Consider the following 19,028-nt stretch of genomic DNA (forward strand, 5'->3'; position numbering starts at 1 on the left):
CGTATTGTATACCAGACGACGATCCTTTGGTGATAGAGGACGTGCCGCAAATACGTCACAACTTTAACGATTCGGCCTATTTTATACCGGAGGACGACCCATGGGTGATAGGGGACGTACCGCTAATACGCTCCACGATTAAAGGTTCTTCCTATTATATACCAGATGACGACCCATCGGTGATAGTGAACGTAACGCAAACAGGCCCCACGTTTAAAGGATAGAGGACGTGCCGCAATTACGCCCCACGTATATAATTTCCGCCAATTATATACCGAATTACGTCACTTTGGGGTTCGAAAACGTCACGCAAATACGCTCCACGTTTATCGGTTCGGCCTATTGTATACCGAATGACAATACTTCGGGAATCGAAGACGTGACGCAAATAGGCCACACGTATAATGGTTCTGCCTATTGTATACCGGATGACGACACATCGGCGATAGGGGACGCGCCGCAATTACGCCCACGTTCAAAAGATCTGCCTATTTTATGCCGGATGACGACACTTTGGGAACCGAGGACGTGTCGCAAATACGCCCCACGATTAACAGTTTGGCCTATTGTATACCGGATGACGATGCTTCAGGGAGAGAGTGAGTGTCGATAATGCGCCTCCCGTTAAACAGTTCGGCCTTTTTTATACCGAATGATGACCCTTCGGAGTTAGAATGCGTGCCTGCAATACGCCCCACGTTTAATAGTTCTACCTATTGTATACCGGATGACGATACATCGCCATTAGCGGGCATGCCGCAATCACGCCCCACGTTTGAAAATTCTGCCTTTTGTATAGCGGATGAGCAAACTTCGAGATTCGAGGACGTGACGCAAATACGCCCATATTTTAACGATTCGGCCTATTTTATAGCAGATGATGAGTCTTAGTGGCTAGAATGCGTGTCGCAAATATGCCCATACGTTTAATTGTTTGTCCTATTATATACCGGATGACGACCCTTCGGGTATAGATTCAGTGACGGTTCAGTTTAACGGTTCAGCCTAATTTATACCGGATGACGGCACTTTGGGGATAGAGTGCGTGACGCAAATACGCCCCATGTTTAACGGTTCGACCTATTGTATCCCGGATGACAACACATTGGTGAGAGAGGGCGTGGGGCAAGTACGCCTAACGTTTAACTATTCGGTCTATTTTATACCGGCTTACGACCCTTCGGTGATAGAAGAACTGCCGCAAATACGAACCACGTTTAAAGGTTCTGCCTATTGTATACCAGACGACGACCCTTCGGGGATAGAGCGCGTGTCGCAAATGCGCCCCACGTCTAACGTTTCGCCCTATTGTATACCGGATTACGACCCTTCAGGGTTAGAATGCGTGCTGCCAATAGGCCCCACGTTTAAAATTTCTGCATATTGTATACCATATGACGACCCATGGATGATAGAGGACATGCTGCAATTACACCCCACATTTAAATCTTCGCCCTATTGTATACCGGATAATGACCCTTCAGGGACCTTTGAAATGCAGACCATTTGTCTATAGCTCAGGTGCTTGTAAAAGCTCTGAGCTGATCTTTCCTACGTAAGTCTCGGGAACGGCTCATGGACTGGTCTCCGAGCGCATTTTCCATCACGTCGCGACGCTATTGCGCACTTCATTCGCTACTTCCCTATCATATTTCCTCATTGATCTCTAACTAGCCGCTTTCTTGCCCGCCAGAATCCTGGGTATAATTTTCCTCATAATCGATCACCGTGTCGGACCACGCGTTGATCTCTGTGACGGTTTCCTTGTTTACTATTCCCTCTGCATTCCTTAACTGGTAGTTCCCGTCGGCTGTCCGATGCCTGTTTCGGGCCTCTACCCATTTCATAATTTCGCATGACTCCAATATATGCGTCGTGTCTTCTGGACCTGTGCGACATTTGCAGAGTCCATCGGTCTCCTTTAATTTAAATCTGTGCAAGTAGGCTTTCATATTTCCGTGTCCTGTCATCAGTTGTATAGCCTTCCTGCTCAGTCCTATATTTCATCTCCCCACTTGTTGGCAGTATTTGTAGAGGGTTCTTCCTTTAATGGATTGCTCCCAATGCATTTGCCATCTTCTTTTTACTTCTCCTTCCTTGATTCTATTGATGGTTCTGGTGCTGATCCTTCCGTGGTTTTGCAGTCCTATTCCTTCGTTTGCAGTTGCTTCTCTCGCGAATCTGTCTGCGGTTATCATTTCCTTCGTTGTCATTATCCGGGCAATTACGCCCCACATTTAACTCTTCGCCCTATTGTATACCGGATAATGACCCTTCAGGGCCGGAGGACGTGCCACAAATACGCCCCGAGTATAACGATTCGTCCTAATGTATTCCGGATGAAGACCCATCGGTGATAGAAGACGTGCCGCATTTACGCGCCACCTTTAAAGTTTCTACCTATTGTATACCGGATGACGACCCATCGGTGATAGAGGATGTACCGCAAATACGCTCCACGTTTAAAGGTTCTTCCAATTGTATATCGAATTATGGCACTTCTGGGATCAAAGACGTCACGCAAATACGCCTCACCATTATCGGACAAACAGTAACACACGAAGTTATTGAGGAGCAGGCGACCTGTCTTCAGAAAGCCATACAGGCAGCAGGAAGACTGGTAAAACGAAAAACCATTATTGTAAAAAGCGGCAACGAATGGTGGGACGTGTAATGTGCGGACAAGAAACGAGCACTAACTGCACTGAAGAGGAGAAAAAGATGAAGAACGGACAATCAACAGATAGTGATTGAATACAACGAACGGAAGAAGGAGTATCGGAAAATGATACGAGAAAAGAGAACCGAGCACAACAGCCAGGCGATCGACAACCTGGTAGAAACAAATTCGTGGGACGTTATTTGGGAAGCCATCAAAAGAATGGGCATAAGAAAAGGCGATGCGGTAGCAACGCCTGAAGAAACAACACTGGAGGCAAGAGAAGCGGCCGAGAAACGGAGAGTGGATAAGTACCACCCAATAATGGACCTGGAGGAGACAGAGCGAACTCGCGAAGTCATAAGCGCGGTCATGAGCCACGAATGGCCAGGCACGGAGACTGGCGAGGAAGAATTAACCGAAGGAGAAATCGAATCGGTCATAGAGAACATGGGAAACCGAAAGGCAGAAGGGGAAGACCGCATACCATACGAGCTCCTGAAGAATGTCTGGATCTCGAAAAGACACGAGTTCCTGTCGCTGTACAGGAGTTGTTACAACGCGGGATACTTTCCTAAGATATGCAAGACGGCCAAACTGTGCTAGCTAAAGAAAAGCGACGGAGGCGAACGACCTATCAGCCTTCTACCAACGCTAGGAAAAGTACTGGATAAAGTACTTAATCAAAGACTACAGGCAATGGCGGAGAAAATGGAGCTACATGACTCGAGGCAGTACGGCATCAGAAAAAACAGGTCAACCGTAAAAGCCGTGAGTGATCTACTGAAATGGATCAAAACCGAAAAAGAACAAGGGAAACAGGTTCTAATGGTGACGCTGGACCTCCGAAACGCTTTCAACAGAGCAACCCAGGTAGAAATATTGGAAGAACTGCGAAGAAGCAGAATAAATAAGAAAATGGCAAGATCAATAGCCAGCTTCTTGACGGGAAGGAAAATCATCAGCAACCAGGTGGCAATGGAAATTGACAAGGGGTGTCCGCAAGTGTCAAGCTTAGGGCCAACGCTATGGCTGCTGGGCATGAACAGCTGGTACCGCAAAGTCACCGAATCAGAAGTAGGGGACTGCGGAATGAGAATTCAGGCATTCGTGGACGACCAGGTGATTGCTCTCAGCAAAAAATACATCAGAAACAGGCTGGATCTTGCCTGGAACAACTGTTGGAAAAATTGCCAAAAATGGGCCTACGGGGCAGTAGCAGAATAGAACAAAGGAAAGAGTGAGGCTTGCTGTTTCTGAAGCAAGAAAAACAGCAGACCACCGACGGTCAAACTTGGCGAAGACATCATACAGGTCAAAGATACAATAAAGTATTTGGGTGTGATAATTGACAGGAAAGAGCAGTATATACAACCCATACAGCTGTTGAGGAAAAAAAACAGAAAACAGTGATGTGCCGGCTCTGGGGAACACTGCGCAGAAGAAGCAACCCTAGGGCACCAGAGGTCATGCGTCAAATATACGACAGGGTTATAAAACCCGCAGTATTATACGGCGCAGAAATATGGGGAAAAAGGGCCTAGATGGGAAGGGCTAGGACAGCGCTAGCAGCAGCACAAAGAACGACACTGTTAGCAATCACAGGCATCTACCGAAATACATAAAATGATGCTCTGCAGGTAATAGCTGAAACACCAACCCTATACCTGGAAGCGGAGATCCAGGGGTGAGCTGCTGAAAAATACGGATACCCCAATGGGCCAAAAGGATTAGAACCAAAGAAATTGTCATGGCCATGGGAGGAACCGTGGGAAAATCGGACAAATAGCGTCGGAAACACTAAGATATGGACAGACGCTAGTGCCAAGGAAGGAAAAGCAGGCATAGGAATAGTGATTCGGACAGAAGAGATAAGTCTAAGAATAGAAGACGAATCGAGCTCCAGAGCGGCAGAATTCTGGTACGGAACAGAAGCCTACCGGGACCAATCACCATTCGAACGGACAGTAGAATGTCCATATGGTGGGCCAAGCACGCAAACACACAAAATAAGGACATAATGCAAATCAAAGCAACCTTGCTAGATTTGCAGAAAAGCGGTAGTGAAAAATCGCTAAAATGGTGCCGCAGAATGACAACGAAGGAAACGATAACCGCAGACAGATTCGCAAGAGAAGCCACTGCAAACGAAGAAATAGGACTGAAAAACCACGGATGGATCAGCACCAGAACCATCAATAGAATCAAGGAAGGAGAAGTAAAAAGAAGATGGCAAATACATTGGGAGCAATCCATTAAAGGGAGAACCCTCTACAAATACTGCCAACAAGTGGAGAGAGAAAATATAGGACTAAGCAGGAAGGCTGTGCAACTGATGACAGGACACGGAAATATGCAAGCCTACCTGCACCGATTTAAATTAAAGGAGGCCGATAGACTCTGCGAGTGTCGCACAGGTCCAGAAGACACGACGCATATATTGGAGACATGCGAAATTGGGAAAAGGGTAGAGGCCCGAAACAGGCATCGGACAGCCGACGGAAACTACAAGTTAAGGAACGCAGAGGGAATAGTAAACAAGGAAACCATCACAGAAATCAACGCGTGGTCCGATACGGTAATTGACTATGAGGGAAGTTATACCCAGGATGGCAGCCAAGAGGAGACGAATGCTGGCGCGCAATAAAGCGGCCAGTTATAGATCAGGGAGAAAAGACGATAGGGAATTAGCGATCAAAATACGCAATAACGTCGCAACGGTACTGAACAACCGCACGGAGACCCGTCCGTGAACCGTTCCCGAGACTTACGTAGGAAGGACCCGCTCAGAGCTTTAACAAGCACCAGAGCCATAGACAAATGGTCTATATTTCAAAATATACTACTTACCTGCAAAATCGGTTCTTTTCAGAACCACAATTTAATATAAATTTAAAAAAATTAAATGTTAAACAGTAGCTGACATTTTATAACAACAGAATTTTGAGAAATATATATTGTAGTTATTAATTGTATTGAATTATATTATGTCATTATAATCTGTTATATCGTAACTATATCTATAAGTATCGTTAAAATAATCATTTTACTAATAATATGGAATAAGTTTTGTAAAATATGGTACAGCCCGAGATTTTTATTTAAAAATAAGGTAAAGTATTCCAAGAGTGATTTCGAAAATATGTGTATTAATTTTTATTACGTTTATGGCTATATGCTAATTAATTTATTTTTCCTAAGGGCAATAGCAGCCTCTTGTCGAAGTTAAATATGGTCATCGCGTTTAGGATTATAGGAAAAATAATTAATAACGTTAAACCTGGGGCGTATTTGGGGCAAGCCCTCTATCCCTCTATATACAATAGGCAAAAGGGTTAAACGTGGGGCGTATTTGCGTCACGTCTTCGATCCCCGAAGTGTCGTCATCCCTTATACAATAAGCCGCACTGTTAAACGTGCGGCGTATTTGCGGCACCTCCTCTATCGCCGATGTGTCGTCATCCCGTAGACAATAGGTAAAATAATTAAACGTGGGGCATATTTGCCTCACGTCTTCCATCAACCATGTGTCGTCATACGGTATACAATAGGTAGGACTTTTAAACGTGAGGCGTATTGCAGGAAGGCATTCGAACCCCGAAGGGTCATCATTCGGTATACAAAAGGCCGAACCGTTAAACGTGGGTCGCTTTTGCGACACGCGCTCTATCCCCGAAGTGTTGACATCTGTATACAATAGACCGAACTTTTAAACGTGGGTCGTATTTGCGGCACGTCTTCTATACCCGAAGGGTCGTCATCCGGTATAAAATAGGCCGAATAATTAAACGTGGGACATACTTGCCCCACGACCTCTATCACAGATGGGTCGTCATCCGTTATACAATAGGCAGAGCCGCTAAATGTGGGGCCTATTTGCGTCAATAACTCTATACCCGAAGGGTCGTCATCCGGTATACACTAGGCCAAACAGTTAAACGTAGGGGCATATTTGCGACACACATTCTATCCCCTAAGAATCGTCATCTGTTCTACAATAGGCCGAACCGTTAAAGTTGGGGCGTATTTGCGTACGTCCTCGAATCCCGAAGTTTGCTCATCCGGTATAAAAAAGGTAGAACCTTCAAACGTGGTGCGTATTTCCGTCACGTCCTCTGTCCCCAAAGTGTTGTCATCCGGGATACAACAGGCAGAACTTTTAAAGGTGGATAGTGATTGCGGCACGTCCTCTATCACCGATGGGTCGTCATCCGGTATATAATACACCGAACCGTTAAACGTGGAGCCTATTTGCGATACGCACTCTATTCCCGAAGAGTCGTCATCTGGTATACAATAATTAAAATGATTGAACGCGGCGCATATTTGCGACACACACTCTATCCGCGAAGAGTCGTCATCTGGTATACAATATGTAAAAGAGTTAAACGTGGGGCATATTTGCGGCACACACTTTATCCTCGAAGAGTCGTCATCTGGTATTCAATAGGTAAAATAGTTAAGTGTGGGGCATATTTGCGGCACGCCCTCTATCATCGAAAATTCGTCATCCGTTATAGAATAGGTCGATCCGCTAAACGAGGTGCATATTTGCGACACGCACTCTATCCCCGATGCGTCGTCATCCGGTATAAAATTGGAAGAACATTTAAACGTAGGGCATATCTGCGACGCGCACTCGATACCCGGAGGTTCGCCACAGGATATACAATAGGCCGAACCGTTAAACGTGTGTCGTATTTGCGTCACGTACTCGATACCCGAAGTGACGTCATCCGGTATACAATAGGCAGAACTTTTAAAGGTGGGGCGTAATTGCGGCATATCCTCTAGCACCCATTTGTCGTCATAGGGTATACAAGAAGCAGAACTTTTAAACGTTAGGCATATTAGCAGCACGCATTCTAACACCGAAGGTTCGTCATCCGTTATAAAATAGGCCGAAACGTTACACGTGGGGCGTATTTGCGGCACGTCCTCTATCCCTGAAGAGTCGTCATCCGGTTTACAATAGGTCGAACCGTTAAACGTGGGGCGTATTTGTGGCTCGCCCTCTATCCCTGAACGGTCGTTATCCGGTATACAATAGGCCGAATTCTTAAACTTGGGGCGTAATTGCGGCATGTCCTTTATCCGCGATGTGTCGTCATCCGGTAGACAATAGGTAAAATAGTTAAACGTGGGGCATATTTGCGACACGCACTCTATCCCCGAAGAGTTTTCATCCGGTATATAATAATCCAAACAGTTTAACGTGGGACGTATTTGTGGCTCGCCCTCCATCCCTGAACGGTCGTTATGCGGTATACAATAGGCCGAATTCTTAAACTTGGAACGTAATTGCGGCACGTCCTTTAGCCCCGATGTGTCGTCATCCGCTAGACAATAGCTAAAATAGATAAACGTGGGGCATATTTGCGACATGCACTCTTTCCCCGAAGAATCGTCATCTGGTATACAAGAGGGCGAACAGTTAAACGTGGGGCATATTTGTGTCATGTCATCTGCCCCTGAAGTGTCGTCATCCGGTTTAAAATAGGGCGAAAAGTTAAATGTGGGGTGTTTTTGCGTCACGTCCTCGATTCCCGAAGTTTGGTCATACGGTATACAATAGGCAGAACTTTTAAACCTTTGGCGTAATTGCGTCACATCCGCAATCCCCGAAGTGTCGTCATCTGGTATAAAATAGGTAGAACTTTAAACGTGGAGCATAATTGCGGCACATCCTCTATCGCCGACGGGCCGTCACCGCCTATACAAGATGCCGAACCCTTAAACGTAGGCCGTATTTGCGGCACGCCTTCTATCACGGAATGGTCGTCATCTGATATAAAATAGGCAGAAACTTTAAACGTGGGGCGTATTTGGGGCTCGTTCTCTATCCCCGAAGGATCGTCGTCTGGTATACAATAGGCAGGACCTTTAAACGTGGGGCGCATTTGCGGCAGGTCCTCTATAACCGATGAGTCGTCATCTGGTATACAATAGGCCGAACCGTTAAACGTGAGGAGTACTTGCGGCACTCACTCTAACCCCGAAAGGTCGTCATCCGGTATACAATAATCAGAACCGTTAAACGTGGGGCTTATTTACGGTACACCCTCTATCACAGAAGTGTCGTCATCCGGTATACAATTATCAGAACCGTTAAACATGGGGCTTAATTGCGACACCCATTCTATCCGCGAAGAGTCGTCATCTGGAATACAATAGGCAAAATACTTAAACGTGGGTCATATTTGCGACGCGAATTTTATTCCCGAAGAATCGTCATCTGATATACAATAGGGTGAACAGTTAAACGTGGGGCGTATTTGTGGCACGTTCTCGGTCGCACAAGTGCCGTCATTCGGTATACAATAGGCAGAATATTTAAATGTGGGCCGTATTTGCGGCACGCCCTCTATCACAGAATGGTCGTCATCTGATATAAAATAGGCAGAAACTTTAAACGTAGGGCTTATTTGCGGCAGGTCCTCTACCATCGATTTGTCGTCATCCGGTATAAAATAGGAAGAACATTTAAACGTGGGGCGTATTCGCGGTACGTCCTCTATCGCCGTTGGGTCGTCATCCGGTATACAATAGGCAGAACATTTAAAGGTGGGGCGAAATTGCAACACGTCCTCTATCACCGATGGGTCGCCATCCGGTATACAATAGGCCGAATCGTTAAACTTGGGGCGTATTTGCGGCTCACCCTCTATGCCCGATGTGTCGTCATCTGGTAGACAATAGGTAAAATAGTTAAACGTGGGGCATATTTGCAACATACCATTTATCCTCGAACAGTCCTCACCTGGTGTACAATATTACAAACAGTTAAACGTGGGGCTTATTTGCGTCACGCACTCTATCCCAGAGGGATCAACATCCGGTATACAATAGGCCGAACCGTTAAACGTGGGTCGAATTTGCGGCACAGCCTCTAACGTGGAAGGGTCGTCATCCGGTATACAATAATCAGAACCGTTAAACACTTGGCGTATTTGCGCCACGCACTCTATCCAGGAAGGGTCTTCATTCGGTATACAATTATCAGTATTGTTAAACATGGGGCTTATCTGCGGCACACCCTCTATCACGGAAGGGTCGTCATCAGGTATACAATATGCGTAATCGTTAATTTTGGGGCGTATTTGCGACACGCACTCTATACCCAAAGAGTCGTCATCTGGTATACAATTGGTAAAATAGTTGAACGTGGGATATATTTGCGACACACACTCTATCCCCGAAGAGTCTTCATCCGGTATACAAAAGGCAGAACCGTTTAATGTGGCGCGTATTTGTGGCTCGACCTTAAGCCGAATTCTTAAACTTGAGGCGTATTTGCGGCAAGCCTTTTATCAGCTATGTGTCGTCATCCGGTAGACAATAGGTAAAATAGTTAAACGTGGGGCATATTTGCGACACGCATTCTATTCCTGAAGAATCGTCATCTGGTATACAATATGGCGCATAATTAAACGTGGGGCGTATTTGTGGCACGTCCTCTGTTCCTGAGGGGTCGCCATCCGGTATACTATAGGGCGAAGTGTTAAATGTGGGGTGTATTTGGCTCACGTCCTCGGTCTCCCAAGTGTTGTCATACGGTATACAATAAGCAGAACATTTAAATTTGGGACGTAATTGCGGCACGTCCTCTATCACCGAAGGGTCGTCTTCCGGTATAAAATAGGCAGAACCTTTAAAGGTGGGGCGAAATTGCGACACGTCCTCTATCACCGATAGGTCACCAACTGGTATAAAATAGGCCGAATCGTTAAACTTTTGTCGTATTTGCGGCTCGCCCTCTATCCCCGAGGTGTCGTCATCCGGTAGACAATAGGTAAAATAGTTAAACATGGGGCATATTTGCAACACGCACTCTATCCCCGAAGAGTCGTCATCTGGTATACAATAGAGCGAACAATGAAACGCGTGGTGTATTTGTCCTCATGTCGCGTCATGTCCTCTACACCCGAAGTTTCGTCATCCGGTATTCAATAGGCAGAATTTTTAAACGTGGAGCGTATTGAAAGCACGCTTTCTAACCCCGAAGGGTCGTCATCCGTTATACAAAATGACGAACCGTCAAACGTGGGGCGTATTTGCGGCACGCCGTCTACCCCTGAAGGGTCGTCATCCCGTATAAAAAAGGGAGAAACCGTTAAACGTATGGCGTATTTGTGGCACGTCCTCTATTCCTAAAGGGTCGTCTTCCGTTATGTAATAGGGCGAACACTTAAATGTGGGGTGTATATGCGTCACGTCCTCGATTCCCGAAGTGTCGTCGTCCGTTATAAAATAGGGCGTACACATAAATGTGGGGTGTATTTGCGCCACGTCCTCGATTCCCGAAGTGTCATCATTAGGAGGTTCGTCCATCGATCGATGGACGAACCTGTATTCAATAGGCAGAACTTTTGAACGTGGGGTTTAATTGCGGCAGGTCCTCTATAACCGGTGGATCGTCATCCGGTATACAGTAGGCAGGTCGCTTATACGTGGGTCATAAATGCGGCACGTCCTCTATCCCCGATGTGTTGTCATCGGGTTTTCATTAGGCCAAACAGTTAAACGTGGGGCATATTTGCGACACGCACTCTATCAGTGAAGGGTCGTCATCCGGTATACAATAGACCGAACTGTTAAACGTGGGGTGTGTTTGCGTCACGTCCTCGATTCCCGAAGTTTGGTCATACGGTATACAACAAGCAGAACTTTTAAACGTGGGGCGTGATTGCGGCACGTATTCTATCACCGGTGGGTCGTCATTCGGTATACAATAGGCCGAACCGTTAAACGTAGGGCGTATTTGCGGCTCGTCCTCTATCCCTGAGGGGCCGTCATCCGGTGTACAATAGGTCGAGCAGTTAAACGTGGGGCGCATTTGCGACACGCACTCCAACCCGAAGTGTCGTTATTCGGTATACAATGGGCTGAACCATTAAACGGGTGTATTTGCTTCACGCACTCTATCTTAGAAGGATTGTCTTCCGGTTTACAATAGGTCGAACCGTTAAACGTGGGGCGCATTTGCGACACGCACTCTATCCCCGAAGTGTCGTCATCCGATATACAATAAGCCGAACTATTAAACGTGGGGCATATTTGCGGCACGCACTCTATCATCGAAAGTTCGTCATCCGGTATACAATGTATAGAACCGCTAAACGTGGGGCATATTTGCGACATGCACTCTATTCCTGAAAGGTATACAATCCATCCGATATACAATAGGCCGAACCGTTAAACGTAGGCCTTATTTGCGGCACGCCTTCTAGCACGGAATGGTCGTCATCTGATATAAAATACTCAGAATCTTTAAACGTGGGGCGTATTTGAGGCACCTCGTCCTCTATCACCGATGAGTCATCATCCGGTATACAATAGGCGGAACCTTTAAAGGTGGTGCGTAATTGCGGCACGCCCTCTATCCCTGATCTGTCGTCATCCGGTAAACATTAATTAAAATACTTAAACATGGTTAATATTTGCGACACGTACTCTATCACGGAGGGGTCGTCATCCGGTTTACAATAGGCAGAACCTTTAAAGGTGGTGCGTAATTGCTGCACGTCCTGTATCCCTGATGTGTCGTCATCCGGTAGACAATAGGTAAAATAGTTAAACGTGGGGCTTATCTGCGACACGCACTATATCCAAGAAGAGTCGTCATCCGGTATACAATCGGGCGAAAAATTAAACGTGGGGTGTATTTGCGTAACGTCATCGATTCCCGAAGTGTCCTCATCCGGCATGCAATAGGGGGAACTTTTGAACGTGTGGTGTAATTGCGGCACATTCTTTATAACCGACGGTTTGTCATCCGGTATACAATAGGTAGAACATTTAAACGTGGGGCGTATTGCAGTTACGCATTCTAACACCGAAGAGTCGCCATCCGGTATACAATAGGCCGAATCGTTAAACATGGGGCGTATTTGTGGCACGTCCTCTGTCCCTGAAATGTCGTCATCCGGTATACAATAGGCAGAACTTTTAAACGTGGGGCGTAATTACGGCACCTGCTCTATCACCCATGGGTCGTCATAAGTTACACAATAAACAGAGCTTTTAAGCAGAGCATTATATCCCTGAAGGGTCGTCATCTGGTTTTCATTTGGCCAAACAATAAAATGTGGGGCATATTTGCGAGACGCACTCTATCCCCTAATATTCGTCATCCGGTATAAAATAGGCCGAACTTTTAAATGTGGGGCGTAATTGGGGCACGTCCTCTATCACCGATGAGTCGTCATCCCTTATACAATAAGCCGCACCATTAAACGTGCGGCGTATTTGCGACAGGTGCTCTATCCCCGGAGGGTCGTCTTCGGGTTTACAATAGGCTGGACCGTTATATGTTTGGTGTATTTGCGGCACACCCTCTATTCCGGAAATGTCGCCGTCCGGCATACAATAGGCCGAATCGTTAAACGTGGGGTGTATATATTACCCATTGTAGTGTCAATAGTATAAGTCATTAATGAAGTTTACCAAATTGACTGAGACGGATTTCGATATTTGGGAATTTCTCGTCTTCCATTGTAAAGTGGAAGACGTTACCGTTCCAAGCTCATCTTCTTCTGTAGACTCTCACGACTAGGACAAACGAAACAGCAACGTTACATTTTTCGAAGCACCAGCTACAATTATTATTTTGGTGGAATATATTCCTACACAGTAGAATAAAACATAATTAACACAAGTTATTACTAAAGAAAATTAAATTAATACATTAAGGAACTAGTTAGCATTTTAGCATTAGTGACACTAGTCGGAGGAAATACAAATATATCGTGCGTGCTACATTCCTGCGGTAGTGTTTTCGCAAGGATATTACGCAGGTTTTTCCTTAAATTGTCACTAGGCCGCCTGTAACCGAAAGGTAAAAGGGCACATTTAGAGGCCACCCTCATCTCTGTCCCTATTTAAATTGGTATGCAAGTGCTCTTGCCTTCTAACACGATTTGTTCCGAAAGTATCCTAACTTTTGGACCACAATGAATTTTAACGTTACCAAATACCGTGCTCGGGTAAGCCGCGGGTCTAACTACGACTGCCTTAAAACCTGCAGCATATACCCGAACATATCGGGAAGGCGCATGAATGGATTGACGAGATTCCCACTGTCCCTACTTAAATTGCTGTGCAACGGCTCTTCCTACAAAGCCGGAGTCAAAATTCAACCTCAGTTGTGCGCCGTGCCCCTGGGCGGATTTATGTCATGCACTGACTCTGTCGGCGAAGAGCGGAATAACGAGATAGAACGGGTATCAGGCCTAAACACCTCGTACGCAGGAAGGGATCAGCACCGAAATCTCGACGTACATTAAAGGGAACAGTTATTTAGGAAAGCGTTTCTTCCTGCTAATTACTCCCATATATTTTATATATATTTGGCTCCGATCCTGTGATTGCGAAGAACAAGACCTTTTACCAAAGGGCCGATATTTTCACATGGATCCCTGCCAAACCCTAAAACGAAAAATAAAAGTGTAACTTTCCTTCTCTCATGATTCCGTCAGAAGTGTTCGATTAAGTGTAGCCTCTATTTTAAATAAAATATAAATAAGAATAATATTTTCTCTTTCAACTGTTTTGGTGGTCTTGAAAAGGACCGATATTTGATGATAAAATAGGTTACATTCGCTTTATTTAGTTTTGCTATCTGTCTTTTTAGGTAAGAATACAGCTTGGATATTTGGCAGAACACCGCCCTGGGCTATAGTAACACCGGATAGGAGTTTGTTCAGTTCTTCGTCGTTTCTGATGGCCATTTGCAAATGCCTAGGGATAATCCTGGTTTTCTTGTTATCTCTAGCGGGGTTACCTGCTACTTCGAGAACCTCGGCTGCCAGATATTTCATTACGGCAGCTAAGTAGATGAGAGCACCGGCCCCTGCGCGTTCGGCATAATTTCCTTTCCTTAAAGTCTGTGAATACGACAGACAGGGAATACTAATCCCGCTCGGTTAGAACGAGACTTCGCCTTTCCCTTCACTTTTCCGCCTTTACCACGTCCGGACATTTGACTATCGATTGCTTCTAGAACTCGCTCTCCTTAGAGTTAAAATCTGTACTAAAACCGCCAACATACTAGCAACGAATTTTATTCGTAAGCCGATCGCATGATCTCGTACGCGATCAATGAGAGGCTAACTCAGATAATAAACGGGGCTTAGGAGTGTATTTAAGGAGCTTATAAATTCTAGGAATTCCTTAAATTTATTTTAGTCTATTACTTTTCGTGGTTCATTTAATATCGTAATATTTATTTCCAAATTCCTCCGAAAACAAGCTCTAAGGCGGCCAAAAAGGCCGATAAGGCTCAGAAAAATATCTCCAAAAGTGACAAGAAAAAGAAACGCAAGTGGAAGGAAAGCTACGCGATCTACACTTACAAAATTTTAAAGCAAGTTCATCCCGATACGGGTATCTCCAACAAGGCAATGTCGATCATGATTTATTTCGTGAACGATATATTCGAAAAGATAGCCGCGGAAGCGTCCCGTCTCGCTCATTACAATAAAAGATCTACAATCACAAGCAGAGAAATCCAAACTGCCGTCCGATTATTGCTGCCCGGTGAATTGGCTAAGCACGCCGTTAGTGAAGGTACCAAAGCCGTCACTAAATATACCAGTTCTAAGTAAACCATAAGTCTTGAATATCATAAAGGAGAAAACGGTTCTTTTCAGAGCCACAATTTAGATAAATAATAAAAGAAATAATCTTAAAAAAATTCCAGTATATTGTAGTATCCAATATTGAAATACAAATGTTGTTATCAGCAGTATATTGGTATTCTTTGGTTATTATTCATTATATTATTATTTCTTTAGTTTTTAAAAACAAAGCGTATAACTACACCGACTTATTAATTACTAACATGTAGTTGAATATAATTCTGAAATAAAAATCTGTAACACTTTTAGTGAAGTGTTTATTTAAATATAGATAAAAGAATATTAATTGAAATATATTCTTTTTCTTTAATTAAATTTAGGTGGTACTGAAAAAAACCGTTTTTTTTCTGTTGAAATATACGAATATAATTAGTGTATTATAAATGATAGAAAATAAAGTTTAGGCACGTTCGCCTCTGATACGTCTGGCTAGCTGAATATCCTTGCGCATGATGGTTACTCGCTTTGCATGTATCGCAGATTAATTAGTATCCTCAAAATGACCGACTAAATAAGCTTCGCTGGCCTCTTGTAAAGCCATCACCGCCGAATTTTGAAAACATAAATCGGTCTTGAAGTCTTGAGCGATTTCGGGAACCAATCGTTGGAAAGGTAATTTCCTAATCAATAATTCGGTGCTCTTTTGATAACGACGAATCTCCCGCAAAGCGACCGTCACGGGTCGGTAGCGATGTGGTTTTTTAACGCCACCGGTAGCTGGAGCGCTTTTCCTGGCCGCTTGTTTCCTAGGAGCTTTACCTCCTGTTGATCTTCGCGCAGTTTGCTTGGTACGAGCCATATTTTTAAATTAGAGATAATGAGAATAATTATCAAACGCAAACGCGGCCACCACTTTCGAACTGATTAGGTCATAAAATCAGAGAGTCCTTTATATAATGTGTTATCTAATCTGATTGGTCCGTTTTGTGCTAGTGGGCGGAACTCAAACCCAAGTCTACAAAACCGGTCTGATTGAAAGCAATCGACAACAGTTGTCCGTAGCACTCGTATTGTGGGCGCGCTACTTATTAGAGATCATTTTTTTTTGTATTAGGTTCGTTAAAAGATGACCGGCAGAGGTAAAGGTGGTAAAGGTTTGGGAAAAGGAGAAGCCAAGCGGCATCGTAAAGTACTTCGTTATAATATCCAAGGTATTACGAAGCCCGCCTTCAGAAGATTGGCTAGACGAGGCGGCGTAAAACGTATATCTGGTCTGATTTACGTCATCAGAGATGCCGTTACATATACCGAACACGTCAAAAGGAAAACCGTTATCGCAATGGATGTAATATACGCCCTCAAACGCCAAGGACGAACTCTATACGGATTTTGCGGTTAAATAAAGCATTATATATGCTGACCAATTAAAACAGAACAACGTATCTATTCAACTAAAGGAAACAACGGTTCTTTTCAGAACCACAATTTTACTATCATTAAAAAAAGAAATTTATTATTCGAATATGAACTAAGATGATGTTAAATTTTATAAAATATTTGCTCCATTATTCTAAGATTTACTTGCAAAGTAACAAATATACTGCATTATAGTAGACGATCGTAATATAAATGATAGGTAAAGTTTAAGATAAGATTTCATATTAAATGTAAATGATAGTAAACAATCGAATACCGAATCTTCTTTCATACCGAACATTCTTCAGAAGCTCGTTTGGTATGGGGTCTTCCCCTTCTGCCTTTCGGTTTCTCAAGTTCTCTATAACCGATTCGATTTCTCCTTCGGTTATTTCTTCCTCGCCAGTCTCCGTACCCGGCCATTCCTCGCTCATGACCGCGCTTATGACTTCGCGAGTTCGCTCTGTTTCCTCCAGGTCCATTGCTGGGTGGTATTTCTTCACTCTTTGTTTTTCGGCTGCTTCTCTTGCCTCCAGTGTTACGTCTTCAGGCGTTGTTACCACTTCGCCTCTTCTCATGCCCATTCTTCTGATGGCTTCCCAAATACATTCCCACGAATTTGTTTCTATCAGGTTGTTTATCGCCTAACTGTCGTGTTCGGTTTTCTTTTCTCGTATTATTTTCCGAAACTCTCTCTTCCGTTCGTTGTACTCATTCACTATTTGTTGATTGTCCGTGCTTCTTCTTATTCTCCTCTTCAGTGCAGTTACTGCTCGTTTATGTTCCGCACACTGCCAGTCCCACCATTCATTGCCAATTTTTACCATGATGGTTTTTCGTTTCACCAGTCTTCCTGCTGCCAGTATGGCTTTTTGAAGACTGGCCGCCTGCTCCTCAATCACTTCGTGTGTTACTGCTTGTCCGATATTGGTCTCTATTTCTTCCAGTTTTACCCTGACCAGATCCCAATCGGTGTTGGCGAAATCCCATCTTGCCCTTTTTCTTGGGTTGGTTTTCCCATTTCCGCTCGCCACTCGATATTCGATATATCTGTGTTCGCTTAGTGTTTCCTCGTCACCTTTGATTTTCCATTCTTCCACGTGTATTCTCCTACTCCACGTGAGGTCCATGTGCCCTGTGCCCCTATTACAATCGAAGCTGGGCACCGCGTAGTCTCCTTCTGCGAGCTCTAGGCCGTGGCTGATTGCCCAGTCTAGAAGTTCTTCACCTCTTGGAGGGCTTCTAGAGCTTCCCCACAACGTGTGTTTTGCGTTGAAGTCCCCGGCGACTATCCATTTGCCTCGGTATCTGTTTATTCCGGCGGTGAGTTCGTCTTAACTTTTCAGTGCCCTCTCGCCTGGTTCCTCGTAGACGTTTGTGATCAAGACGTCCTCTATTGCGATTGTTGTCACCTTTTTGTTGACAACTCCTCTATCAGTAGGGACTGGATTTCTTCTCTGGTCCAGATTTGGGTTTTGCTTCCCGTCATCTTTCTCATGAGTTTCCAACCTTCCCATGCCTGTGTCCTCGGCGTTGGTTCCTGGATTAGTACTACCTCCAATCCATCTCTATTAGTATATTGAAATACACATAGGTATGTGAATTAATTTACTTAGAACTGGTATATTTGGTGACTGCTTTGGTACCTTCGCTAACGGCATGCTTAGAAAATTCATCGGGTAACAATAACCTAACGGCGGTTTGGAATTCTCTGCTCGTGACCTGGTCGATCTTTTATTGTAATGGCGAGGCGCGACACTTCGGCGGCTATCCTTTCGAATATATAGTCTACGAAAGAATTTATGATCGACATGGCCTTGGTGGAGATACCCATATCGGGAAGAACCTGCTTTAAAACTTTGTATATGTAAATCGCATAGCTTTCCTTCCTCACACGCTTCTTTTTCTTATCGCTCTTAGAGATATTTTTCTGGGCTTTTCCAGCTTTCTTGGCCTTACCTTACCGCTTGTCTTCGGTGGCATTTCGAAATAAAAATCCCGACGTCTCACGTACCTCAAAGAGTACTTAACTAAAAAAAATGCCTTTAATTCTAGAACTTATAATAATCGAAGGAAAACTTCTAAGCCCCGCCCAGAGCCCAAGTTAGAGTCTGATTGGTCGCGTATGATATATCGAGTTTGGCTGGCGAACAAAATTCCAGGCCGATCTGTAAGAAATTTCCAGTATCGATTTTGATTTAAAGGTGAGCGGTACCTAACAACGATCGAGATTAACATATCCGGACGTGGTAAAGGTGGAAAAGTGAAGGGAAGGGCCATGGAATCGTTCCAATCGCGCAGGATAACAATTTTCTGTCGGTCGTATTCACCGACTTCTAAGGAAAGGAAATTTCCCCGAACGCGAAGGGGCTGGT

At 44.5% G+C, this 19,028-nt stretch overlaps 2 protein-coding genes and 2 pseudogenes across 2 annotated transcripts; 2 read left to right on the forward strand and 2 right to left on the reverse strand.

Moving 5' to 3' along the window:
* Positions 1-13,611: 13,611 nt before the first annotated feature.
* Positions 13,612-15,264, forward strand: LOC143205576 (histone H2B-like). The gene is made up of 2 exons (XM_076418723.1): positions 13,612-13,935; positions 14,893-15,264. The coding sequence occupies exons 1-2, from the start codon at positions 13,612-13,614 to the stop codon at positions 15,262-15,264; spliced, it is 696 nt and encodes a 231-aa protein (XP_076274838.1).
* A 433-nt stretch (positions 15,265-15,697) lies between these two features.
* Positions 15,698-16,096, reverse strand: LOC143205489 (histone H3-like; annotated as a pseudogene).
* A 267-nt stretch (positions 16,097-16,363) lies between these two features.
* LOC143205526 (histone H4-like) lies at positions 16,364-16,636 on the forward strand. Its single transcript, XM_076418688.1, has one exon. The coding sequence runs from the start codon at positions 16,364-16,366 to the stop codon at positions 16,634-16,636; it is 273 nt and encodes a 90-aa protein (XP_076274803.1).
* Positions 16,637-18,261: 1,625 nt separating this feature from the next.
* Positions 18,262-18,636, reverse strand: LOC143205487 (histone H2B-like; annotated as a pseudogene).
* Positions 18,637-19,028: the final 392 nt, after the last annotated feature.

The sequence above is a fragment of the Rhynchophorus ferrugineus genome, unplaced genomic scaffold, assembly GCF_030347505.1.
Source record: "Rhynchophorus ferrugineus isolate W39M unplaced genomic scaffold, kcgeb_rfMv2 rfM12, whole genome shotgun sequence".
Lineage (NCBI taxonomy): Eukaryota > Metazoa > Arthropoda > Insecta > Coleoptera > Curculionidae > Rhynchophorus > Rhynchophorus ferrugineus.